General features: G+C 44.1%; 2 protein-coding genes across 2 annotated transcripts; one reads left to right on the plus strand and one right to left on the minus strand.

The window, feature by feature from the left end:
• The first annotated feature begins 13,575 nt into the window (after positions 1-13,575).
• On the plus strand, positions 13,576-15,949 carry LOC125552405. The gene is made up of 2 exons (XM_048715951.1): positions 13,576-14,255; positions 15,642-15,949. Exons 1-2 carry the CDS (start codon positions 13,685-13,687, stop codon positions 15,836-15,838), a joined length of 768 nt encoding a protein of 255 aa, XP_048571908.1. The 5' UTR covers positions 13,576-13,684; the 3' UTR covers positions 15,839-15,949.
• A 1,329-nt stretch (positions 15,950-17,278) lies between these two features.
• Positions 17,279-22,468, minus strand: LOC125552404. Its single transcript, XM_048715950.1, has 7 exons — positions 22,082-22,468; positions 21,560-21,819; positions 21,048-21,189; positions 20,579-20,950; positions 20,353-20,484; positions 19,641-19,769; positions 17,279-19,551 (listed from the first exon to the last, which is right to left on the minus strand). The coding sequence occupies exons 1-7, from the start codon at positions 22,451-22,453 to the stop codon at positions 17,542-17,544; spliced, it is 3,417 nt and encodes a 1,138-aa protein (XP_048571907.1). The 5' UTR covers positions 22,454-22,468; the 3' UTR covers positions 17,279-17,541.
• Positions 22,469-26,678: the final 4,210 nt, after the last annotated feature.

Consider the following 26,678-nt stretch of genomic DNA (forward strand, 5'->3'; position numbering starts at 1 on the left):
GGGGCACAATCCGTTGAAGAGGATATCACAAGCTTGAGCATTGTATTGTAGCATCTTCAACTCATCAGCGGTAGCTTCACGATTCGGTTCTCTCCCATCAAAGAATTCACCTTGCAAGCCAACACACACAATAGCCCAAACGGCGGGGTTATGTCCAAGAATATGCATTTTCATCTTATGCTTCCAACTAGCAAAATTAGTACCATCAAAGTAAGGACCTCTACGGTGATAATTTCCCTCGCTAGACGCCATACTCTCCTAGGTTGTGAAACCAAGGCTATGACCACCAAAAGCTATGGAAATCAAAGCAAATGGAGACCAAAGCTCTGATACCACTTGTAGGATCGAAAGTATGTCTAGAGGGGGGTGATTAGACTACTTGACCAAATAAAAATCTAGCCTTTTCCCAATTTTAGTTCTTGGCAGATTTTAGCTATCTTAGCACAAGTCAAGCAATCTTCACACAATTCAAGCAAGCATGCAAAAGAGTATATGAGCGGCGGAAAGTAAAGCATGCAACTTGCAAGAATGTAAAGGGAAGGGTTTGGAGGATTCAAACGCAATTGGAGACACGGATGTTTTTGTCGTGGTTCCGATAGGTGGTGCTATCATACATCCACGTTGATGGAGACTTCAACCCACGGAGGGTAACGGTTGCGCGAGTCCACGGAGGGCTCCACCCACGAAGGGTCCACGTAGAAGCAACCTTGTCTATTCCATCATGGTCGTCGCCCATGAAGGACTTGGCTCACTAGCGGTAGATCTTCATGAAGTAGGCGATCTCCTTGCCCTTACAAACTCCTTGGTTCAACTCCACAATCTTGTCGGAGGCTCCCAAGTGACACCTAGCCAATCTAGGAGACACCACTCTCCAAGAAGTAACAAATGGTGTGTTGATGATGAACTCCTTGCTCTTGTGCTTCAAATGATAGTCTCCCCAACACTCAACTCTCTCTCACAGGATTTGGATTTGGTGGAAAGAAGATTTGAGTGGAAAGCAACTTGGGGAAGGCTAGAGATCAAGATTCATATGGTTGGAATGGAATATCTTGACATCAACACAAGTGTAGGTGGTTCTCTCTCAGAAAATGTGTATTGGAAGTGTAGGTATGTTCTGATGGCTCTCTCCATGAATGAAGAGTGGGTGGAGGGGTATATATAGCCTCCACACAGAATCTAACTGTTACACACAATTTGCCAAACTCGGTGGGACTGAATGGTTAAACTCGGTCGGACCGATTCAGCAAACCTAGTGGCCGTTAGGATTTTCGGTGGGACTGAGATGCAACTCGGTAGGACCGATATGGTTAGGGTTAGGGCATAACGTAATCTCGGTGTGACCGATTACACAAACTTGGTGGGACCGATTTTGGTAATAAGCTAACCAGAGAGTTGGTCAGGTAAACTCGGTGGGACTGATTCGCTCATCTCGGTGAGACCGAAATGTTAAAAAAGGGAAACAAAGAGTTTACATTGCAATCTCGGTGGGACCGATTGCTCACCTCGGTAAGACCGAAACGTTACGAAGGGAAATAGAGAGATTACAATCCCATCTCGGTGAGACCGAGATCCCTATCGATGAAACCGATTTGCCTAGGGTTTGTGGCAGTGGCTATGACATTTGAAACTCGGTGGCGCCGGATAGATAGAATCGGTGGGGCCGAGTTTGACTTTTGGTTTAGGTCATATGTGGATGTGGGAAGGTAGTTGAGGGTTTTGGAGCATATCACTAAGCACTTTGAGCAAGCAAGCCATTAAGCAACACCTCATCCCTCCTTGATAGTATTGGCTTTTCCTATAGACTCAATGTGATCTTGGATCACTAAAATATAAAATGTAGAGTCTTGATCTTGAAGCTTGAGCCAAACTTTTTGTCCTTAGAATTTTGAGGGATCCACTTTCCTCATCCATGCCATGCCATTCATTGAGCTTTTCCTGAAATATTAATCTTGGAATAATGTTAGCTCAATGAGCTATATGTTGTTAGGAATTACCAAAACCACCCGGGGATAGTTGCACTTTCAGAAGAGCTCGTCGTAAAGGGTTACGTCGATGCTAGCTTCGACACAGATCTGGATGACTCCAAGTCACAAACCGGATACGTGTATATTTTGAATGGTGGGGCAGTCAGCTGGTGCAGTTGCAAGCAAAGCGTCGTGGCGGGATCTACATGTGAAGCGGAGTACATGGCAGCCTCGGAGGCATCACAAGAAGCAATCTGGGTGAAGGAGTTCATTACCGACCTAGGAGTTATTCCCAATGTGTCAGGCCCGATGACTCTCTTCTGTGAAAACACTAGAGCTATTGCCCTTGCCAAGGAGCCCAGGTTTCACAGGAAGACCAGGCATATCAAGCGTCGCTTCAACTCCATTCGTGAAAATGTTCAAAATGGAGACATAGATATTTGTAAAGTGCATACGGACCTGAATGTCGCAGATCCATTGACTAAACCTCTTCCTCGAGCAAAACATGATCAACACGAGAACTCTATGGGTGTTCGATTCATCACAATGTAACTAGATTATTGACTCTAGTACAAGTGGGAGACTGTTGGAAATATGCCCTAGAGGCAAGAATAAAATGGTTATTATTATATTTCCTTGTTCATGATAATTGTCTAGTGTTCATGCTATAATTGTGTTATCCGGAAATCGTAATACATGTGTGAATACATAGACCACAACATGTCCCTAGTGAGCCTCTAGTTGACTAGCTCATTGATCAATAGATGGTTACGGTTTCTTAACCATGGACATTGGATGTCATTGATAACGGGATCACATCATTAGGAGAATGATGTGATGGACAAGACCCAATCCTAAGCATAGCACAAGATCGTGTAGTTCGTCTGCTAGAGCTTTTCTAAGTGCCAAGTATCATTTCCTTAGACCATGAGATTGTGCAACTCCCGGATACCGTAGGAGTGCTTTGGGTGTACCAAATGTCACAACGTAACTGGGTGGCTATAAAGGTACACTACAGGTATCTCCGAAAGTGTCTGTTGGGTTGGCATGAATCGAGACTGGGATTTGTCACTCTGTATGACCGAGAGGTATCTCTGGGCCCACTCGGTAATGCATCATCATAATGAGCTCAGTGTGACTAAGTAGTTGGTCACGGGATCATGCATTACAGAACGAGTAAAGTGACTTGCCGGTAACGAGATTGAACGAGGTATTGGGATACCGATGATTGAATCTCGGGCAAGTAACGTACCGATTGACAAAGGGAATTGTATACGGGATTGCTTGAATCCTAGACATTGTGGTTCATCCGATGAGATCATCATGGAACATGTGGGAGCCAACATGGGTATCCAGATACCGCTGTTGGTTATTGGCCGGAGAGTTGTCTCGGTCATGTCTGCATGGTTCCCGAACCCGTAGGGTCTACACACTTAAGGTTCGATGACGCTAGGGTTATTAGGAAGACTTGTATGTGATTACCGAATGTTGTTCGGAGTCCCGGATGAGATCCCGGACGTCACGAGGAGTTCCGGAATGGTCCGGAGGTGAAGATTTATATGTAGGAAGTTGTCATACGGTCACCGGAAAGGTTCGGGGGCATATCGGTATTGTACCGGGGCCACCGGAGGGGTTCCGGGGGTCCACCGGGAGGGGCCATCTCTCTCGGAGGGCCTAATGGGCCGTAGAGGAAAGGGAACCAGCCCTACATGGGCTGGGCGCATCCCCCCCCCTTGGGCCCATGCGTCTAGGGTTGGGGGGAAACCCTAAGGGGGGGCGCCCCCCTTGCTTGGGGGCAAGCCCCCTCCCCTTGCCCCCCCCCTCTAGATCTCATCTAGAGGGGTCCGGCCCCCTTCCTCCTTCCCCTATAAATAGAGGGGCAAGGGGAGAGCTGCACACCGACATCCAAGGCGCATCCCCTCCCTTCCCCAACACCTCTCCTCCTCCGCAAGAGCTTGGCGAAACCCTGCCGGAGTACTGCTGCTCCACCACCACGCCGTCGTGCTGCTGTTGGAGCCCTCTTCCTCAACCTCTCCCTCTTCCTTACTGGATCAAGGCGCGGGAGACGTCCTCGCTCCGTACGTGTGTTGAATGTGGAGGTGTCGTCCGTTCGGCGCTAGGATCATCGGTGATTTGGATCACGACGAGTACGACTCCATCATCCCCGTTCTCTTGAACGCTCCCGCTCGCGATCTGCAAGGGTATGTAGATGCACTCCTCTTCCCCTCGTTGCTAGATGACTCCATAGATTGATCTTGGTGATGCGTAAAAAAATTTAAATTTCTGCTACGATCCCCAACAATTCTGAGTATATGTTCACTAACAGAACTATTCTCCTCCATTTTGTAGCTGTAGAACTTATTAGAGACTTCATATCTCTCAATTCGGGCATTTGCTTGAAATATTAACTTCAACTCCTGGAACATCTCATATGCTCCATGACGTTCAAAACTTCGTTGAAGTACTGGTTCTAAGCCGTAAAGCATGGCACACTGAACTATTGAGTAGTCATCAGCTTTGCTCTGCCAAGCGTTCATAACATGCCAAAGGGGGTTTTCCTCAGACGATTGGCACCAGAATAAAAAAAAGGTCCAGTGTTGCTCCTGCAGCGGGTTTGGCACTCAGTGGTGCTTCCAGGATGTAATTCTTCTATGCAGCAATGAGGATAATCCTCAAGTTACGGACCCAGTCCGTGTAGTTGCTACCATCATCATTCAACTTAGCTTTCTCTAGGAACGCATTAAAATTCAAAGGAATAGTAGCATGGGCCATTGATCTACAATAGCATAGACATGCAAGATACTATCAAGTGCTAAGTTCATGATAAATTAAAGTTCAATTAATCATATTACTTAAGAACTCCCACTTAGATAGACATCCCTCTAATCATCTAAGTGATCACGTGATCCATATCAACTAAACCATGTCCGATCATCACATGAGATGGATTAGTTTTCAATGGTGAACATCACTATGTTGATCATATCTACTATATGATTCACGCTCGACCTTTCGGTCTCAGTGTTCCAAGGCCATATCTGCACATGCTAGGCTCGTCAAGTTTAACCCGAGTATTCTACGTGTGCAAAACTGGCTTGCACCCGTTGTGTGTGAACATAGAGCTTATCACACCCGATCATCATGTGGTGTCTCGGCATGACGAACTGTAGCAACGGTGCATACTCAGGGAGAACACTTATACCTTGAAATTTAGTGAGAGATCATATTATAATGCTACAGCCGTACTAAGCAAAATAAGATGCATAAAGGATAAACATCACATGCAATACCCAAAATGACTACCCAGTCATTCAATATGCGGACGACATGGTCCTTGCAATGTCGGCTTGTCCCATCCAGGCTACAACCATCAAAAATATTTTGTCCGACTGCCACTTCTATTGGCTTAAAAATTAACTTCCACAAATCCACACTTGTCCCGATCAACTGTGATGAGACACTGTACACCAACTTGGCGAATATTTTCGGATGTGTTGTGGGAAAGATGCCATTTACTTACCTTGGCCTCCCCATGGGGACTACTAAACCATCCAGCATGATCTTATGCCTATGGTTTGTCGGGTGGAAAGAAGGCTCTGAGCAACACTTAATATGATATCCTATGGTGGCAAGCTATCTCTGCTCAACTCGGTCATTACCTCACTTATCATCTTCGCTATGTGCACGCTCAAACTTCCAGCTGGAATTATTGAACTCTTGGACAAGATACGTCGAAAATGTCTGTGGAAAAAGAAAACGGATCAAGGCGACAAATGCACTTCCCTGGCTGCTTGGGACATGGTCTGCAAACCAAAAATATGTGGTGGTCTTGGGGTTCTAAATCTAAAAATCCAGAACGGGGCCTTACTCCTCAAGTTTCTACATAAGTTCTATAATCATTGGGACCTGCCTTGGGTTGAGTTGATTTGGAACTCTTATTACACCTCCAGGATTCCTCACGCAACTGACTCTTGTGGCTCCTTTTGGTGGCGAGATGTCTCAAAGCTTATGCCCACTTATAGAGGAATCACCTTGGTTAATGTGAGTAATGGAGCAACCACTCTCTTCTGGAAAGATATGTGGCTGGGTGAAATCCTGGCCGAAACCCACCCACGCGCCTTCTCATTTGCCAAGGATGAAGACATTTCTGTTTGCGCGTTCCTGGGAACCACCAGCTTGCAGGAAAAGTTCCACCTACCACTATCTATGCAGGCTCATGCTGAGACCAGAGATCTACACAGCATGACCTCGGACATACAGCTGGACGATCAAACAATACATGATGAATGGACATACATCTGGGGATCCGCTCACTTCTCGGCCAACAAATTTTAGGACTTTTTCTTTAGAGATATCCAAGCTCATCCTGCATATTCATGGCTATGGAAGTCCAAAACCACTATGAAAATCAAAGTCTTTGGATGGCTCCTACTTTTGGATAGGTTGAACACAAGAAATATGTTAAAACGAAGACATTACAACATTGGTAACACCTTTGGTTGCCTGCTTTGCCCAACATGCACTGATGATACGGTGGAGCACCTGTTCTTTGAATGCCCTTTTAGCTTACATTGCTGGGTCAAAATTGGAATGCAAGGGTCCACTCAAGGCAATAGGTTGGACTGGGTGGAATCGGCTAAAACATCATGGAATAGACCCTTATTCGTTGAAATCCTTCTACAATCTGCTTGGAGCATTTGGAAAGAAAGGAACAACAAGCACTTCTGAGGAATCACTCCATCCACAAGATCTTGGCTCTCTAGACTGAAAGAAGACCTATCCCTCCTCACTTATAGGGTAGGAGATAAGAATAAACCCTTCTTACTTTCTTTCTTAGATACCTTGTAATAAAGCTCTGAATATAACTCCCCCCCTCTCCACCCACAAAGTGGGATGTCTTTGTAACATACAACTCATGTACAGTTGCTGATTCATTTATTTAATTTGCAGTAGGAGCCTCTCCTACTGTTTCAGTGGTTTAAAAAAAACATCACATGCAATCAAATAAGTGATATGATATGGCCATCATCATCCTGTGCCTTTGATCTCCATCTCCAAAGCACCGTCATGATCACCATCATCACCGGCTTGACACCTTGATCTCCATCGAAGCATCATTGTCGTCTCGCTAACCATTGCTTCTACGACTATCGCTACCGCTTAGTGATAAAGTAAAGCAATTACATGGCGATTGCATTTCATACAATAAAGCGACAACCATATGGCTCCTGCCAGTTGCCGATAACTGTTACAAAACATGATCATCTCATACAACAATTTATATATCATCACGTCTTGACCATATCACATCACAGCAAGCCCTGCAAAAAGAAGTTAGACGTCATCTACTTTGTTGTTGCAAGTTTTACGTGGTTGCTACAGGCTTTAGCAAGAACCGTTCTTACCTACGCATCAAAACTACAATGATTTTTCGTCAAGTGTGTTGTTTTAACCTTCAACAAGGACCGGGCGTAGTCAAACTTGATTCAAGTAAAGCTGGAGAAATAGACACCCACTAGCCACCTGTGTGCGAAGCACGTCAGTAGAATCAGTCTCATGAACGCGGTCATGTAATGTCGGTCTGGGCCGCTTCATCCAACAATACCGCCGAATCAAAGTAAGACATGCTCGTAAGCAGTATGACTATTATCGCCCACAACTCATTGTGTTCTACTCGTGCATATAACATCTACGCATAGACCTGGCTCGGATGCCACTGTTGGGGAATGCGGTATTTCAAAAAAAAATCCTACGATCACGCAAGATCTATCTAGGAGATGCATAGCAACAAGATGGGAGAGTATGTCTACGTACCCTCGTAGACCGAAAGCGGAAGCGTTTAGTAACGCGGTTGATGTAGTCGAACGTCTTCGCGATCCAACCGATCCAAGTACCGAACGTACAGCACCTCTGCGATCAGCACACGTTCAGCTCGGTGACGTCCCTCGAACTCTTGATCTAGTTGAGGTCGAGGATGAGTTCCGTCAGCACGATGGCATGGTGATGGTGATGATGAAGTTTACCGGCGCAGGGCTTCGCCTAAGCACTACGACGATGTGCCCGAGGTGTGTAACTGTGGAGGGGGGCACCGCACACGGCTAAGAGAAACTTTAGTGTGCCTTTGGGGTGCCCCCTCCCATGTATATAAAGGGGGAGGAGAGGTGGCCGTCCCTAGAGGGGGGCGCGCCATGGGGGGACTCCTACTTGGACTCCTAGTCCAAGTAGGATTCCTTCCCCCCCTTTCCTAGTCCAAGTAGGAGAAGAAGGGAAGGAGGAAAGGAGAGAAGGAAGGAGGGGGCGCTGCCCCCTCCCCTTGTCCAATTCGGACTGGGCAAGGGGGGCGTGCGCCACCTCTCACCGCCCCTCTCTCTTCTCCAGTAAGGCCCATGATGGCCCATTAACTTCCCGGAGGGGCTTCCGGTAACCCCCCGTACTCCGAAACTTATCCGAAACGACCTGAACCATTCTGGTGTCCGAATGTAGCCTTCCAATATACGAATCTTTATGTCTCGACCATTTCGAGACTCCTCGTCACGTCCGTGATCTCATCCGGCACTCCGAGCAAACTTCGGTTCATCAAAACATGAAACTCATAATACAAATCGCCATCGAACGTTAGCGTGTGGGCCCTATGGGTTCGAGAACTATGTAGACATGACTGAGACACATCTCTAGAATAACCAATAGCGGAATCTGGATGCTCATATTGGCTCCTACATATTCTACGAAGATCTTTATCGGTCACACCACATAACAACATACGTTGTTCCCTTTGTCATCGGTATGTTACTTGCCCAAGATTCGATCGTCGGTATCATCATACCTAGTTCAATCTCGTCACTGACAAGTCTCTTGACTCGTTCTGTAATGCATCATCCCGTAACTAACTCATTAGTTACATTGCTTGCAAGGCTTATAGTGATGTGCATTACCGAGAGGGCCCAAAGATACCTCTCCGAAACACGGAGTGACAAATCCTAATCTCGATCTATGCCAACTCAACAAACACCATCGGAGACACCTGTAGAGCATCTTTATAATCACCCAGTTATGTTGTGACGTTTGATAGCACACTAAGTGTTCCTCCGGTATTCGGGAGTTGCATAATCTCATAGTCTTAGGAACATGTATAAGTCATGAAGAAAGCAATAGCAATAAACTAAACGATCATAGTGCTAAGCTAACGGATGGGTCTTGTCCATGACATCATTCCCTAATGATGTGATCCCGTTCATCAAATGACAACACATGTCTATGGCTAGGAAACTTAACCATCTTTGATTAACGAGCTAGTCAAGTAGAGGCATACTAGGGACACTCTGTTTGTCTATGTATCCACATACTAAGTTTCCGGTTAATACAATTCTAGCATGAATAATAAACATTTATCATGATATAAGGAAATATAAATAACAACTTTATTATTGCCTCTAGGGCATATTTCCTTCATGATCATCACGGGGGTCCTTGGACCGACCCGTATGTCCAGGAGCCGATGTGGCAAGCACCCCTAGTCTAGGACACCATTAGTCGGGAGCAAACTCGGGCGACTACGGGATCACGAGCGTGAGGCGCCTACCAGCCATGGTAGGAGAGTAAAAGGAGACCGACGTGACAGGGTGTAGGAGGCAGCGGCAAAGCGTCACATCGGCCCTTCCACCGGGCTTGTTCGGGAGGCAAGTGACACGTTAGCCCAGGCGGTGGTGCCCTGCCACAAAGGTAGCGGGCGAGGATGGGATGCCAATGTGGAGATGAGGTAGAGGCGGGTTGCATCGACGGTTGGGTGCGGGGATCCTCTTGTAGTCCGATAGAACGCGACAAGGGCGTTGTGGCTTCTCATAGCAATGACGCTCATCGCTGCCATCAGCGCACTCTCGGCTGCGGCGGGCATTGAGCTGGACGAGGTCACGACTTGGACAAGGTGCAGACAATGAGGCGAAGGCGGCGTCGTGTGGGGTTGGCCGAAGCGGAGGCATTGTTCAACAACGACAACAAGCAATATGCCTCCAAGATATCCCTTTGCCATGTTTTCCTATCATTCTTCTCTGTTCCTATGCCACTCTATTGTAGTACCATATTTTGTTGGTAATCACCAATTAGAAAACATGGCAAATTATTAAGATTAAATGCCTATATGGCTATATCATATCAGGGACACAATTTAGGTTGAAGAACATTTTAGGTTGCCATGGCAAAAAATTGATGTTGGACACATATATGCATGGTATTGAAAGTTGACATGGCGAAAATACCTCCTCCATAAATTGTACCCCCTAATTATGCATGGTATTGAAAGTTGACATGGCGAAAATACCTCCTCCATAAATTGTACCCCCTAATTATGCATGGTATTGAAAGTTGCCAGACCAATTTTTTTTTCTTTTTTCTGGTGTTATAAGGTTGGTGGCAATTTTAGGAACAGAAAGTACAATATACATGGCAATTTTTTAATACTGGTCTATGGGTCATGGCAAATGTAGGGATAAAAACAAGTACAATTTCAATAACACATGACAATTTTGTTTGGTGACACATTACAATTTGGTTTGATGACCCATGACAATTTTATGACTTGTCCACGTCGAAAATGTAACTACAATTGGCATGTCCTATCTACATTTTTATAGGGGTTTATAGTTGCCCTCTACTTAAAAGAATACCCTTTTCCCAATTTTTGGCCATGTGCAAAATGAAATTGTTGGCAAATTCATATGGTACCATAAAAGCATTTTGCCAAGGCAAAAATGTTCATGACAAAGTTTTAGTATTTACCATGGCAAATTTAGTAACCGCCCATGGCAATATTTTTAATGTATCATGACAAATTTAGCAATTGACCATGGCAAATTGAGTTTATTGCTCATGGCAAATTTATTCTTCTCGCGACAATATTCACTTCTTTTGAACCATGACAATTTAGTTGATGCTTTATTATTTTTGAGCATCATGGAAATTGGTTTGTATGTAGCATGGCGATTTTACATCATTTTTGCCATCATGGTGGCACAAATGAGACGGAATTTTGTCATCTCCATAAACTTTCACACATTTTTTGCATTTAGTCCTTTTTTCTAACCATCACGGCTAGCATCTAGTGTGCATTATGGAAAATTGACACCCCTTTCGTGCACCATGTCAAAAATATAGGTTTTTTTTTGCCATTAATGCATGTTTTTAGGACCACGGAAAATTCCTTTCTTTTTTGCAACATGGCACAATTACTATTTATGTGGCAATGGAAAACTTAGTTTATGGTCAGGACAATTTTTTATGCATCATGTAATTTTTGGTGTATGGACTTGGCAATTTTTCGTGACCCCAAAAAACTTATTTTTGGACCACTTTCAAAATTTAATTTACCATGGCAGCTTTATTTTTTGTAGCACGACAATTTTTTTATGGACCACGACAAATTTTATCCATCTTTTTGAAACATGGCATTTTTTGTTGAAACAAACCATGCGATTCTTTTTCCCTTTTGGTTTACAAGATGTGGCAGTTTTAGCCTGTATTGCATGGCAGTTTTGTACATTTTGATGTATTGCATCTTTTTATTTTAAACATACGTCAAACCTGCTGGGTGGTCTTTCACATTCTTCCCTTACTGGTTTTGGACCTTTCTTTTTTGCACAAGCAGTGATACCTTTCGTTGAGAAGGGCCCGTTTTGATTTTGTGATTTGTATGTGCTTTCATATATTAAATATTTTACATTATTTTGTGCAAACGAGAATTTTGTTGGGCTAGGAGGCCTAGCAAAGGCCTCTCTGACATAGGTTCACACTGAAAAGTTAATTGAAGACCAAAATAGGCATAGGATTAGCACGGCATAGCTTTTTTGTTTTTTGTTGAGAACAACAACTCGGAGTCATATTTGACGTGTAGGTCATTGAATAGTGACCTAGCGTCTACCAGCTCGCACGCCTGGTCCTCTTTATGGGCCGACCCATTCCTAGATTCTTCCCCATCGGTTTTGGAAAGGTTCTAGAACCTCTTGGTTGGCAATGTTTTTTTTTCATGGGTTGGCAAGAAATATTCAAATGACTAACTCAATTGCTTTTGTTCAGTCCAAATTCGGCCCAAAAATGATGGTTATGTGGTGGTATTCTGAACAACATAGGTGAGGAATGTCTTTATTTCGTAAGACCTTGAACCATTTTTTTCGTTTTTCCTTTCTTTTTTCCTATTTTCCTTTTTACCTTTTCTTTTATGTTTTCTTATGATGTTTGTTTTTGCTTTTCCACCCATTCTTATGCTTGTTTCTTTTTCAAATTAGATTTTCTTTAATAAAACGTAAGTTTTAGGAAAATCACAAATGATTTTTAAATTCATGAAATTTTATGAAAATCGCAATTTAAGAAATTTATTGAAATATGAGAACAGTTTTTCCATACTCGCGGACATATTTTTTGAAGTGGTGATTTTTTTCAAACTATCAAACATTTTTTTCAAATTGAACAACATTTCTTTTCAAAATTCATGTTTCTTGGAATGTACGAACAATTTTTTTGGAATTCATGAACATTTTAAAAAATGTGAAACTTTTCTGAATTTTATGAGCATTTTTTGAATTTTTGAACATTTTTTGAAAACTGTGAACATATTCTAAATTCACAAACATCTATTTCGTATTTGTAGACATTGCGGACCTTTTCTTGAAATTCAGAAACATTGTTTGAACTCGTGAACAATTTTTGAATCAACAAACATTTTTTAAATTTGCAAAAAAATGAAACTTGTGATCATTTTTTTTTTTGAATTCATGAACATTTTTTGAATGCACGAACATTTTTTCCAAATTCACGAACGTGTTTGTGCAAAAAAACATCCAAATTTGAGAGTATTTTTTTAATCCAAGAGCATTTTTCAAATTCTTGAACTTTTTTAAAATTCAATTTTTTGGAAATCCTTAACATTATGAAGTAAAAAAAAGAAACAAAAAAGGGGCTCAACGCGCCCGCACATGGGTAGGCCCAAATCATGCGCATGAGGAGGGAGCGGGTGCGTGTAATCCTGCACCTGCCTTCTTTTAGCAGGTGCAATTTTTTGTTGCATTTGCGGTCGTTTACATTGGCCTTGTCGATCCGGCGACACTGGAAGCTCAGCCATGCAATGAAGCCATAACACTGACCACTAATCGCCATCTGAGCTTGATTTGCATCGCCACAGACTATGCAGAAGTGGTCGTCAACATTGCCAATTCAGCGCCTTGTCGGCATGCCATGACCTTGAGCAACATCAGCCACCAGTGCCAATCCTTCTGAGGCTTCAAGATCATTCACGAGAAGCTGGAACACAATGTAGAAGCACATTCTTTAGCTAAGGCAGCTTCTTCTCTTTCCATCGGGCGCCATGTGTGGCTTGTTGTTTTGCCCGACATTATCTGTATCCCCTTAAACATTGCTACTTAATAAAGGTCACAGATCCTAAAAAAAAGATGAAACGTTTCAAAAAAAAGACATAGCTTTTTTTAGGGGTAAAAAAAAGATATAGCTGAAACGGAAATGACCCATAGTACCGCGGCAGCCGGCTAGACCGAGGCCGTGATTTTCGAAACAGCCATACTTTCGCCATCCCGGCCCACAAAATCCTCGTGCCTACTCCGCTCCGACGCTCCCACACCCACACCCACTGCACGGCCGACGCCCCTGTGTACTCCGTTGCTGCGGGCCTTCTTCCACCCCCGTCATCCTCCGGCCGCCACCGCCCACCCCCACCCGCCATGGCCTCCACCTCCACCTCCCTCTCCCTCGCCTTCTGCCCTCTCTTCCGCCCAACCCCCCAGCCCCAATCCCAACCGCGGCACCTTGACCCCAAATTTCCCAAACCCCTGCGCCTTAGCCTCGCGCCTGCGCTCTCCTGCGCCGCCCCCCTCGCCGCCGTCCCCGACGGCGTCGCCATAGACGACATCATAGAGAAGGACTGGTCCTTCCTCAACGCCTCCGGCTCCCACCTCCCCCGCGCGCTCGCCGCGGGGGCGCTCTCGCCGGCGTCGCGCGTGCTGGCCGTGACGCCCACCGCGTCCTTCGTGAGCGCCCTCCTCTCCGAGTCCCCCTGCGAGCTCCTGGTCGCGGCGCACGAGTCGCTGTACGTGCTGGGCGGGATCAAGGAGGAGCACGACCAGGTGAGGTGCTTCCATTTGGAGGGAGGGGGAGGGGGCCAGGGAGGCGGCGTGGTGGAGGCCGTGCCGGGGAGGTTCGACGCGTTCGACGTGGTGTTCGTGTGCTACTTCCCCGGGATGGGGGTCTCGCCGGCGGCGCTGCTTAGGTCGCTCGCCAAGAGGTGCTGCAAAGGTGAGAGACCTCCTGAAATGCTACTGCCTTATCTGGTTTCGTCTCTTGTTTTTCAGTCTGAGTTTATCAACGACATTACTGTGCATTTCCTTCCATAAATTGTACCGATATGACTAGATGGATATCATATCTCTGCGTCCTTATTGATTCACTAATGGGTACTGCTTTTGAGATGGTATGTGTGATGCTTAGACCTTACAATACAAGGCACATTATTTGTAGAAATTGGTGGGTTTCAATGGTCAGATTGGCCTGTTAGATCACCAATGTTTTCTTGTTGAAGCCGTGTCCCTTAGGGCTCCGGTTCATTAAAAGAAGGTAGAAAAGAGTTGCCTGGTTAATTTGAGGAAGGCCGGGCGAAAAACATTACAACATGCCCACAAGAATGGGCATCCTGGCCGACCTGGCTCCTGCAAGGCTCGTTGGCAGAATCGGAGCTACCTAGTCCTTACGCGTTTCGGCTGGCTGTTTGGCATAGGCCGCCAGGGTTCTCATGTTGCGTTCTTTCGGAGGGTTATTAATTAACATGTTGCATTGCCATTTACATGAACTGCCTGGATAAACTTGGTTATGTACTGTATCCTATATTGTAATGTGATAGCAAATTGTTGAATGAGTACTATTTATGGTTTGTCAATTTAGTTTGCATGGAAAGCATTGAAGGAATTTAATTGAACAGATATATTATGTATTGGACCGCACGCTAACTTTATCCATTAGTATGTTGTCATACCTTCTTTCTCAAGAAGGGTAGTATACTCTTGTTATTTTAGTCCCTGAGTCATTAGGCAACTCTTTAAGTTAGTAGCAGATTTTGGTTGATGGATGCTGCTCATTCCACTTCAAGATCCACAGCGCTCATTAGTTAAATCAGTCACCTACTTCTGTTCGATTAATCTTGTGCTGCAAAGTCAACTTAGAGTTCCAGTTGGAAACAAGGGTAACCTTGAGTTCCCTCCAGGTGATTTGCAGTATGCATATGGTATTATGTTCACTATATTTTGCATCTGAGAATTCAGTCAAAGCTTCAAGTAATATTAGTGTTAGTTCAGTTAGTAATATATCTTGTGCTTCGTTGTCATATAAATTTGCCTCACGGTCTAGTGACAACCTCACACATAAGAGTCAGGTTGGTAAGATTTGTCTGCATGCAATTCTTGTTATTATTCAAATAAGGCACCAGTCAAAACTCCCCAACCTTGCCACACCTCGAGTTCAGGCGTTTATCAGGGTACTGCAGGTTGTTTTAATCACGAACCAAACAACTCCTTAGTTTTGAAATCTTAAGGCTTTGTGTGTTTTACTGCACAAAAAATACTTTTGGGATGCAAAACCTTTTTTGTGCTCAGTTTTATAATTCGATTGATTTCTTTTCGTTTCGCCTAGGTGCAAGAGTCGTCATCTTCTTGGATCAAGGTAGGCAGAGCCTGGCGCAACACCGCAGGGAGAATCCGGACCTTGTGTTCGTGGACTTGCCCAGTAGGTCTTCTCTGGAGAAGGCTGCAGATGGGAGCAAGTTTGAAATGGCAGAGTTCGTTGATGAGTCATCGCTGTACCTTGCTGTTCTTCTGTTCCAAGGGTGAAACATTTTTGTAAGACAGATTGCGTAGACTGGTATTATCTACATCACGTTTAAGCGAGCTGCTTGTTCATAGATACGCAGGAAATTGCAAGATTACTTGTGTTTATCTACTTATCTCTGCATCTGTTTCCTAACCTATCTGGCCGAGACCATCCCTGTGTCTTGCACCTTGCTACTACCTGCTCCGCACAGAGCAAAGGCTTGCATTGCAGTAGCAAGATGTGCAGAGAGCCACAACTTCAGTTTTGCTTGTGTTAGTTCATCAGTTCCATCGTCACAGCCGGCATAGTGCCTATGCAAAAAGGTGTCGGCATGTTTATGGATGGCGCTCTCCGGTGGTGGCTCGCGTTGCTCAGTTCCAGTAGTGCGGCATCCTCGATGCGGGCAGAAGCCGGAAGGGAATAGGGTTCCCCTTTACGGCAGCAGTGGCGTGGCGGAAGCCGAAGGCTCCCAGTTTTCCATTGTGGTCGGTTGCCTTGCTGCTCTTCGTTCACCTCGGTGCCCTGCTGCCTCCTTCGACGACAATTGCTCCTGGAAGCTTTCCAGTCCCACTTGGTCGTTCTTGGACAGCAGTGGTGCTGTCGGCCAGGTGTGCCCGAATCGAGGTCGCTCTGAGGCTGCTTCAGGCTTTGAGGTTGGCATCCTTCTTGCTCTCAGGTGAGCGTCTCTATACTCCAACAGTACGACGCCCTTCGAGCCAATGCGAGGGGATAGGGTTCCCCTTCAGTGTTAGAGAAGGAAGGTGTCCTGTTCTAGACACCATGATCTTCAAACCCTTGTGATGATTGGTTGTGCCATGCTGTGCTGCATCTGCCATGACCTTCTTTAGTGCCAATGTGTGGCGTGCATCACCATTCAAGCTTTGTTCGTCGTTTTGACTACTCTTGGATGCTCGTGGTGGTTTTTCTTGTTGTTAGCTTTCCCCTTTGCATCAGTTTGGCCGTTGTGGTCTGTTGGTGTGCTGTAATTCCTACCAGGTTGATGGCTTCGTTAAATTAAAGCGGGGCTAATCTAGAACCTTTTGTCTAAAAAAGTGTAGATTAGCATGGTGTGAGCAGCGCATACGTTTCTGCGCCACAGAGCACATGAGATACCCAAAACAAATTGTGGCACAGCCACAGGGCTGATCTAACGACTTCTCTAAGGTCACCGGCATAACGCTTAGGGATGTAAATGGCGGAATAAACAGCACCGCAGGCCCGTTTAGTTGGTTTTAGTTAGCTCGATAGTTCACTTTCCCCATTTACATCCCTAATAACGCTGCTTGTGCTTGCTCCAGGTGATCACCGGGATAGTTCTCGGCCAGCAGTTCATCCCATGCAGAATAAGTAAGCGATGATAAAAACAGCTGGAAAAAATGTAAAGAGAAAAAAAACACAGGAACCAACTCATTCACATGACAGCTTCAGCATTCCGAAAAAGGAACTACTGAAGCAGAACGAAAAAGGAATTGGAAATTTACCTCGTTTATAAATCAAAAAGGCTACATGATACACTATCTTCTCATACACACAAAGGGAAAATATAAGAAAAAAATGTATAAAAGATATAGTTCCCGGCCCTATAGTCCAAAACTGAAGGCACGTAAGCATACAGAAAAACCACTCAAAACATCCTTTATTTCGTTCGGTTGATACAATCACTCACCGTATACAGTTGTAGACAGTAAAAATGAGAAGAGCACGTCCCCCATGTGTGTTGCTTTTAACGGGATAAAGGGAAATAGCCGCTTTGATCGGTGGAGAACAGATTATACTCCTTCACATCTGTCTGCTCTCTGGAGCATGGCTGCGCTTGAACCGGAGCAAATGGCGGCATCCTTGCTACCGACTCTCCGCTCTTACCATCTTTGGGTGACGGTGGGCCTTGCGGAGCTATCGGCAGGTTGAATTGGAACAACGAGAAGGATGCACTTTTGTCAGGCAATTTGTTACCATCTGGAGCATCCTTCGGGCCCATCGGCTTCAACATGGAATTAAGCCTGTCTGGATTCAAGCCTCCATAAGGATGACCACCAGTTGGCGCTGTTCCATGTCGGTAAGGGGGGAGGGGAGGCGGAGGCATGACTCTGAAGCTGGCCGGTGTCTTGAGAATTTGCTCTGGGTGAATACAACTAAAAGCAGGAGCTGGGTAGCGATGTACATTGTTGTACTGCACCGAGAAATCAGCAGGTCCGTTCCCAGGTACTCGGAATCCGACTGGACCAGAGAAGAAATTGGGTGGCTGACCATACTGGAAGTATCCATTTGTTGGAGCAGCACACGAGTGACTATGTGGCCCAATTGTGGTCGGTGAATATGCAGGTGGTGCATGCATGTTCTGCTGATGCGATGACTGATTCTGGAAGGGGAGTACACTGAATCCAAATCTGTCGTTGTGAGGCGGGCATGTGGCTTTTGGGTGGTATTCTCTGAAACCATTTCCTGCACACGTCTCAAACAAAGAACGTGAAGCAGTTCTTGTCGATGGAGCTTCTGTAATGATGTTGACTCTCTCCGAAGATTCCTCTGAGTCAGATGATGATGATTCTGGAGTATGAGCACTCAAAGACGTCACACTGCTTGAACTGCTTTCTCTATCTGCCTCGCTCATACATGAAGATGAGCCATCAGAACTGGCAGAGTTCGTCATGAGCTCTTCGTCTGGCTTAGAACCTTCATTATTTGTTGAGTGGCATTTTTGTTTATTCGTCATAGGAGTTCCATCAGAACAAGCAGATTGATTTTCCTCACGCTGTCCATATGGCTGATCTGTTTCTGATTTACAAACATCAGTGGACCTTTCAGAAGCTTGGTCTAGTGGTTCACGTCCTGCGTCAAGCTTTTCACATCCACTGGTATCACATTCCACTGGTTTGGGTGACTCGACATTGTCAACTGATCCTGACATATTATCTGTGTCATTTAAGCCAGTCTTTTTCCGAGTATCCATTCTCTCCCATACTTGTTTTGGAATTGCATTTCTCTCGTGTGTACTACCAACACGGCGGTACTGCACTAAAGGCTTATCAACTCCTGTTTTCTTTGCCATCTTCATCTCCCTACCTGCTCTAGCTGTTGGCAAAAAACAGTTGTCCTCTGTTTTGTAACTTTCCTGATGATCACAGCTGCAAGAATTGTAGTCTTGCCTATATCTTGTTCTGTTATTTGTACTACACACCGAGTTACAACTTCCATCACCATTTCTCATCCTTTCCATTGATCGCCACTGCATATTGCCAACACTTCTAGATTCATCTCGGCCGTCATCATACCAACAAGAGGAGTGGTCTTGAGGAACGTCCTTTCTCAACCTCAGATTTCTCCGTGATGGTTTTGATTGCTGGGATGTGAAAGGTTCACTGCTATTAACTGGAGGACATTTGGTCACTGTATCGCAGCAATCTATATTGTTTTGTCCATCAATTTCTATGGATGAAGATTCAATCTCAGCGTGGCACAGAGCCACAGCTGTGGAATTATCTTCCTCTTCACTAGCTGCTCTGGAGCCAAAAGTATTTCCTGATTCGTCGTTAGTACATGTCGAGGAGTTGCTTAGAGTTGAGGATGAAATGTCGTCTGATGTTTTGAACTCGTCTCTTTTCCCCTTGTCCCTTTCCTTCTCTTTCAGCCTCTCTTTTCTCCTGTGCTTCTTTTCTCTCTCTTTTGTTCTCCTCCTCATCCTACGCTCTTGTTCTTCACGCTTCTCTTTCTCCTCTTCCTCGAGAAGCTTGTTCTGCAAGGAGTCCACAAAATTGATATTCACAAATACAAATGAAACTACCTTCCCCAAAATTTATTTGCACTTGCACATATAACACATACCTGTTTTTCCAATGTAATGATTTCTTTGCATGCTACATGCACTCGCTCCTCCAGAAGTTTGAGTGCCAAAGACACAAAGACACTTTGTGCATTTTGCTGGGCGGCGCCTTCTCTAAAAGCTTTCTCAACCTGCAAAGAAAATTTAGTATACAATTAATGCTTGGAGTATGAGTGTCTAATTCCTCAACAAATCCTGAATGCTTGCTGGTGACTACAGTCACACCAATAGTATGGCAGAAAAAGAGCTTGTCCACAAGCTATGTGTGTGGCAGGTAAAAAATGTATCAACCCAAGTAGCAACTAAAGTTTTCAATCTTTGTAAGAAAAGTAAAGCAAAAGAAAAAAAATCCAAGGTATCAATCACCTCAAAACAATCCATTGATCAACAGAAAGAGAACACATTTATTACTTCTATACTGAGGTAAAGAAATCAGATGACATACACCACTAGAAGTCTTCATATCACGAATAACGAGAACTGGCGTGTTACACTGTTACTGTAGTTTCCTTGTAAGATTGAAACCAAGGAATAATGTATCTTGCTGAAGATCAACTAGTAAGCTGGAATATACTGCTAAGACACCTTAATTTGGTAGACATTATTCATAATTTATTTGTAAACATATATTTCTTGTCCTTTGTGCAATCAGAATCATTCATTATACAAGTACTGCTTCCAATAACTCTCGAGACGATTTTGACAATCAATTACCTGTTCTTTGAATATCACTGCAGCAGCATCCAAGAGAAATTCTCTTGCCAATTCAGGACTTTTGGCATGCTTCTGCGGATGAGAGCCATCACCGTCAAGATCATTTTCATCCCTTTCCATGGCATCATCCTCCTGCTCATATTTTCATTAGTCAGTATTACAAATGCTCTCAATTAAGCCTATCTTAGCTAAAGATGTAAGCTACCATAAGTGATATGTCACGTACATCCTCTTCCTCGGCCTCTTCAGCATGCTCAAACAAACTTCTGATACTTTCACCCTTTGTAATTGTCACAAAGCCATCTCCCAGCACCAGCCTGTGATGAACACAAGATTGGCCCTTCAGTGCATGTGCTTTTACACACATCTCCGTATAGCGGCCATCGAGCTTCCAGGCTCTCAGAGTTATGAAATAATCTTCAAATTGATCAAGATCAATCCCACTTCTTTGGACTTGGGTCTTCATCCCAACATTTTCAAAGCCAAAAACATCTGATTGTCCTTCATCTGTCCCAATAGCCCATTCAAAGTGATGATAAGACCCATCTGTCTCTGATATAGATTGGCGCCAATCAACTATGACGGAATCCTCAAATACCTGCAAATAAGAGAAACCAGATTAACTTCATAGAAATTCTAACCAAATGCCACTCAATTTAATGCATGGTCAACATTGAGGAGTCAGTCACCCTGACCTCGCATTGGAAAGCATAGTCCGCAACACAGAACCAACTGGTGCAGCGAGGTTCCCTTCGAATGCGTTTCAGTTCCTTCAGCTCCTTGAATTCACGGATAACATTCCTTCGGCAATCTCGGCAAAATCTCTTGCTATCAAACCTGTTAAATAAAAATTTCTGAACTGTTAACTCTTCTATTAGCAGCTTACAGAAAATACTAACAAATGTCAGCATTTTAGGACAAATTTACTCAAACTCCCAGCAGGCTTAAATGGAATCAATCGGTCGACAGTAAAACTCGCCAGGATCTTACCATATCTATACAAATATCCAGTGGAACTAAAAAAGACATTACAAATACTTGCTAAGATTGTTCTCTAGTGCATCTTCCACATGGTGGATATAAGCAGAGTTCGGTTTCAGTTATTTTGTCCGTAAGTTGAATACCTAGTTCAATGAGTAGTGTTTTATGTCTTTTAACTTGAACTAGCATGAAACGAAAAGCCTCTCCATTATGCTCGGTTGCTCACCTAAACATTAGTCTTTCAATGAAATCATCCTCCTTCATCCGCAGAAGAGAAGATCTAGTTTCGTCGCATAATGCTGACCAGAAATTCACCAGTGTATTGCATGAAAGGTGGGCAGTATGCAGAGCACATGTTTCTCTTGTTCCATACCCCCTGCTATAGCTAGCCATCCCTTGGCTAATCCATCCTCTGCCACCCCCACCACATGCATCAGGATAAAGCATTTCTCGTTCCCTTTCTCTCAGTCGTGCATTGTCAAATACCTGATTAAACAAATGGCGGGTGCATTAGGAAATAGAGTGATCAAATATGTCTAATCTAGAATTAAATATTGTGAGTAAAAACCACAGCCACATGCATGATTTGAGATTGCTTCAGATATAACAAAGAGCGATTAGTTCAGACAAATAAGGATCACTAATTCAGTATACGAAAATATCAAAGTAGTTATCAACCTTAGTTCACCAATGCAGAGAACAAAATAAAATATGAACCACGAGTTATGGCACAATTGTTTACACTTACATTCTGGAGCACCCGTAGCGAGTTAGCTTTCATAAAGCAGTCAATAAGCGTAAGGATGCCATCCTTTGTTGTTGCAAGACCTCCCCAAGGGTGAACAGATGGATCCTGAGATCCATTTTGCTGCCTAATCTTTGATTCACCACTTGAACTCAGACAATCAATATCTGAAACTTCTTGCTGCAGTGACTTGAAATTTTCCAAAAGCAACCCATTGCACCTTGAACAGTAGAAATTCTTGCGAGCTTGTTCAATGAGGGTTTGCTTATCCAATTTTAGAAGCTCCCGCCGTGCTTGCGGTGGCAAATCATTCCAGAACTGAAACAAGTTCAATCCACAGTCATAAAAGTTATCTTGAAACTCACATAACTTCATTTTCCAAGATAAAAATATGATACCACTTAAAATACACATTCTGGTTTTATTTCCATTACATAGGAAAGTGGATACTCCAAACGCGGGGACAAGAAAAATCTATTATGGAATAGAAATCAATCATGATTTTACACAAGAGTACGGCACCAGCACATTTACAGCTCCAACCAAGGCGGACACGCGGAGTGCACCAAAGTCAAGGTGCCTCGGGAGAGTTGTAACGGAAAATTGAGCACATTTACAGCTGCAACCAAGGCGGAGTGCGGCAAAGTCAAGGTGCCTCGGGAGAGTTGTAACGGAAAATTGAGCACATTTACAGCTTCAACCAAGGCGGAGTGCGGCAAAGTCAAGGTGCCTCGGGAGAGTTGTAACGGAAAATCAAAGGTCATTGTAGAAACGTAAACAAATTTAAAACAATAAATGACATGGCATATTAATATTCCACGACAGAGATACAAAACAAAGCACACTTATTTATTCTACCTGTATCACCATTTGATATCCAATCTAAATTCCACTTGCTGTGCTTGCTAGCTTATCATCCTACTACTATCATCGAAGGAAGTGAAAGATGTAAAGTATGAAGACTTGGGATCGGAGAGTGAGGTGCATGATTAGTTGATATGAACTCAGTCTCATCACAACTCGATGAAAATTTCAAGAAATATATATCCTGTTTTGAGCCAATAGTTTACATCTCAAGTGTTCTGACAGAATTTTGTTTTCCCAACTCGATCGAGCATTATGACATGCCAGAATTATTGCTTTACATCCTTCTCGAATCAGGAAGAATTCGAAACCAGTTCTAAATCAAGTGTCTCAAGCCTTTGCGATACGACTCGCATGAGCTTGGCCACACTCCAATAATTCAGCCTGCCGTGGTAATACCGAACTCTTTGCAAGCAGAGAACCAAGCACCCCAGATGCAAGATGGCGAGTCTGACGACGAATTTCTGATGTGCATCTCCAAGGTGGCAACAATAGGTCAGACCTCGCCACACACCATCAGGTTGTTGGGCAGGATCGCGGGCAAGTCAGTGCTCATCTTGGTGGACTCGGGGAGCTCACACTCATTTGTTAGCGAGGCTGTGGCTGATCATCTGCAAGAGCGAGTGCAGCGGGTTGATCCTATCACAGTGAAAATCGCAGATGAGGGAGTCTTGCAGTGTGCAGGCATCATTCCGATCTGCGAATGGACGACACAGGAACATACATTCGAGACAGACTTTCAATCTCGTTACCGGCAAGTCACTTTACTCGTTCTGTAATGCATGATCCCGTGACCAACTACTTAGTCACACTGAGCTCATTATGATGATGCATTACCGAGTGGGCCCAGAGATACCTCTCGGTCATACAGAGTGACAAATCCCAGTCTCGATTCATGCCAACCCAACAGACACTTTCGGAGATACCTGTAGTGTACCTTTATAGCCACCCTGTTACGTTGTGACGTTTGGTACACCCAAAGCACTCCTACGGTATCCAGGAGTTGCACAATCTCATGGTCTAAGGAAATGATACTTGACACTTAGAAAAGCTCTAGCAGACGAACTACACGATCTTGTGCTATGCTTAGGATTGGGTCTTGTCCATCACATCATTCTCCTAATGATGTGATCCCATTATCAATGACATCCAATGTCCATGGTTAAGAAACCGTAACCATCTATTGATCAACGAGCTAGTCAACTAGAGGCTCACTAGGGACATGTTGTGGTCTATGTATTCACACATGTATTACGATTTCCGGATAACACAATTATAGCATGAACAATAGACAATTATCATGAACAAGGAAATATAATAATAACCATTTTATTATTGCCTCTAGGGCATACTTCCAACAAGAATGTCTGGGTACCACAATCACTTGACTCAACTGGGAGTTAATCCTCCTGTTGATAATGTCATTGACAGAGTTCTTCAATCACTGCTGAAAGTGCGTTATATCGACTAGAGGGGGGGTGAATAGGCGATTTTTATGAAAGTCTTCAAAACATGAAAGTTTCGAAGACAAATGATAGGAATAAACCTATTACCATGCAGCGGAAGGTAGACTACACTAGGCAAACCATAGTCAAGTATTCAATGAAGTGAAAGCACAATGACTAATAGCACCTAGGTAGTAAGGATCAGGTAGGAAGATATTAAGAAGCCAATCAGAACAAGCAGTCACTCAGTGAAGACAAAAGATAGTGCAATTATACGATGACTTCACAAGGACCAACAGTAAGTAAAGGGAAGGGAAGGATGAAACCAGTGACTCGTTGAAGACAATGATTTGTTGGACCAGTTCCAGTTGCTGTGACAACTGTACGTCTGGTTAGGGCGGCTAGGTATTTAAACCTGAGGACACACAGTCCCGGACACCCAGTCCTGAACACGTAGCTCAGGACACCCAGTCCTCACCGTATTCCCCTTGAGCTAAGGTCACACAGACCTTGCCCAATCACTCTGGTAAGTCTTCAAGGTAGACTGCCAAACCTTCACAGACTTCGTTCACCGGCGATCCACAATGACTCTTGGATGCTCAGAACGTGACGCCTAACCGGCTGGAGGATTCACAGTCCTCAAGTGTAATAAGTCTTCAGATCACACAGACAGGAAGACTTAAGTGATGCCTAACACTCTTTGGCTCTGGGTGGTTAGGGCTTTATCCTCGCAAGGGATTCTCTCTCAAAGGCTTCGAGGTGGGTTGCTCTCACACGACAAAAGCCGTACTCTAACTCTGAGTAGCCAACCATTTATGGTTGTAGGGGGTGGACTATTTATAGTCACTAGGCAACTCGACCTGATTTGTCCAAAATGACCCTGGGTCACTAAGGAACTGACACGTGTTCCAACGGTCAGATTTCAAACACACACGAAAACTTTACTTGGGCTACAAGCAAAGCTGACTTGTCCGACTCTGGACAAGATTCGCTCTCATAGTCTTCACTCGAAGACATAGGTTTTGGTTAAGCATCACTTCAGTCATTCTGACTGGTTCTCTTGGACCCCACCTAACAGTACGGTGGTTCCTATGACTCAATAAAGAAGAAAAAGAACTACGAAAGATCTGAGTCTTCGAGCTCCATAGGCTTCATGCGATGTCTTCTCTTGCCATAGTCTTCAATGAGAATATCTTCATATACCACCTTTGACATCAATGTCTTCATACATTTTAGGGGTCATCTCTGGTAGGAAAACCGAATCAACGAGGGACTTCTACCTGTGTTATCCTGCAATTCTCACAAACACATTAGTCCCTCAACTAGGTTTGTCGTCAATACTCCAAAACCAACTAGGGGTGGCACTAGATGCACTTACAATCTCCCCCTTTTTGGTGATTGATGACAAACTAGTTGAAGTTTTCAACCGGGAATATAATATGTGAAATTATAAAGGATAAGGAATTGTCTTCATAAGTTGCAAGGGCTCCCCCTGAAGATGTGCATATAAGTAATTTGCTTTTGGAATGCAAATGCACATGGCAGGTTGTACTCGTGGAGATCCTCTTCAACTTATGATGACAATTCATTATGCATGTGAAGGTATGTGAAGATAATGAGATGCATAATGGAAAATGGACGTCTGCAAAATGATCTAAGTGCGGAATTTATCGTCGCACATGCGGAATTTATCATCGCATCACAAAGTAGCAAATAAGTAGCAGACGACCATCGAGTTTAAGTGTTACAACTCAAAGAACCAAATGTATCAAAACGAGAGTTGTAAACACGAGGCAAAATATAAAGCAACCGCCCATGTGGACCCGTTTGAAGACTATCAAACTCATATGCTTCTCCCCCTTTTGTCAGTAAGGACCAAAAAGGTTTGAAGACATAGAGCATCTACTCGTTCCCATGAAGAGTAGGTGAAGCAGCAGGGTCGTCGGTGGTGTTCGGCGTTGCAGAAGAACTTGGAGCAGTGTCGAAGCGTGCTGAAGGAGGGGGCGGTGAAGTAGCTGTTGGAAATATGCCCTAGAGGCAATAATAAAATGATTATTATTATATTTCCTTGTTCATGATAATCGTTTATTATCCATGCTAGAATTGTATTGATAGGAAACTCAGATACATGTGTGGATACATAGACAACACCATGTCCCTAGTAAGCCTCTAGTTGACTAGCTCGTTGATCAATAGATGGTTACAGTTTCCTGACCATGGACATTGGATGTTTTTGATAACGGGATCACATCATTAGGAGAATGATGTGATGGACAAGACCCAATCCTAAG

The sequence above is a fragment of the Triticum urartu genome, chromosome 4 (assembly GCF_003073215.2).
Source record: "Triticum urartu cultivar G1812 chromosome 4, Tu2.1, whole genome shotgun sequence".
Classification (NCBI taxonomy): Eukaryota; Viridiplantae; Streptophyta; class Magnoliopsida; order Poales; family Poaceae; genus Triticum; species Triticum urartu.

What these genes read in the sequence shown, in the direction of transcription:
- LOC125552405 (XM_048715951.1), top strand. Translation starts at nt 13,685, where the DNA reads ATGGCCTCCACCTCCACCTCCCTCTCCCTCGCCTTCTGCCCTCTCTTC. An exon ending in CGCCAAGAGGTGCTGCAAAG is followed by an intron (nt 14,256 to 15,641) that starts GTGAGAGACCTC and finishes CGTTTCGCCTAG; the next exon opens with GTGCAAGAGTCGTCATCTTC.
- LOC125552404 (XM_048715950.1), bottom strand. Translation starts at nt 22,453, where the DNA reads ATGAAGTTATGTGAGTTTCAAGATAACTTTTATGACTGTGGATTGAAC. An exon ending in ATTGAAAGACTAATGTTTAG is followed by an intron (nt 21,190 to 21,559) that starts GTGAGCAACCGA and finishes TTTATTTAACAG; the next exon opens with GTTTGATAGCAAGAGATTTT. An exon ending in AAGAGGCCGAGGAAGAGGAT is followed by an intron (nt 20,485 to 20,578) that starts GTACGTGACATA and finishes AAATATGAGCAG; the next exon opens with GAGGATGATGCCATGGAAAG.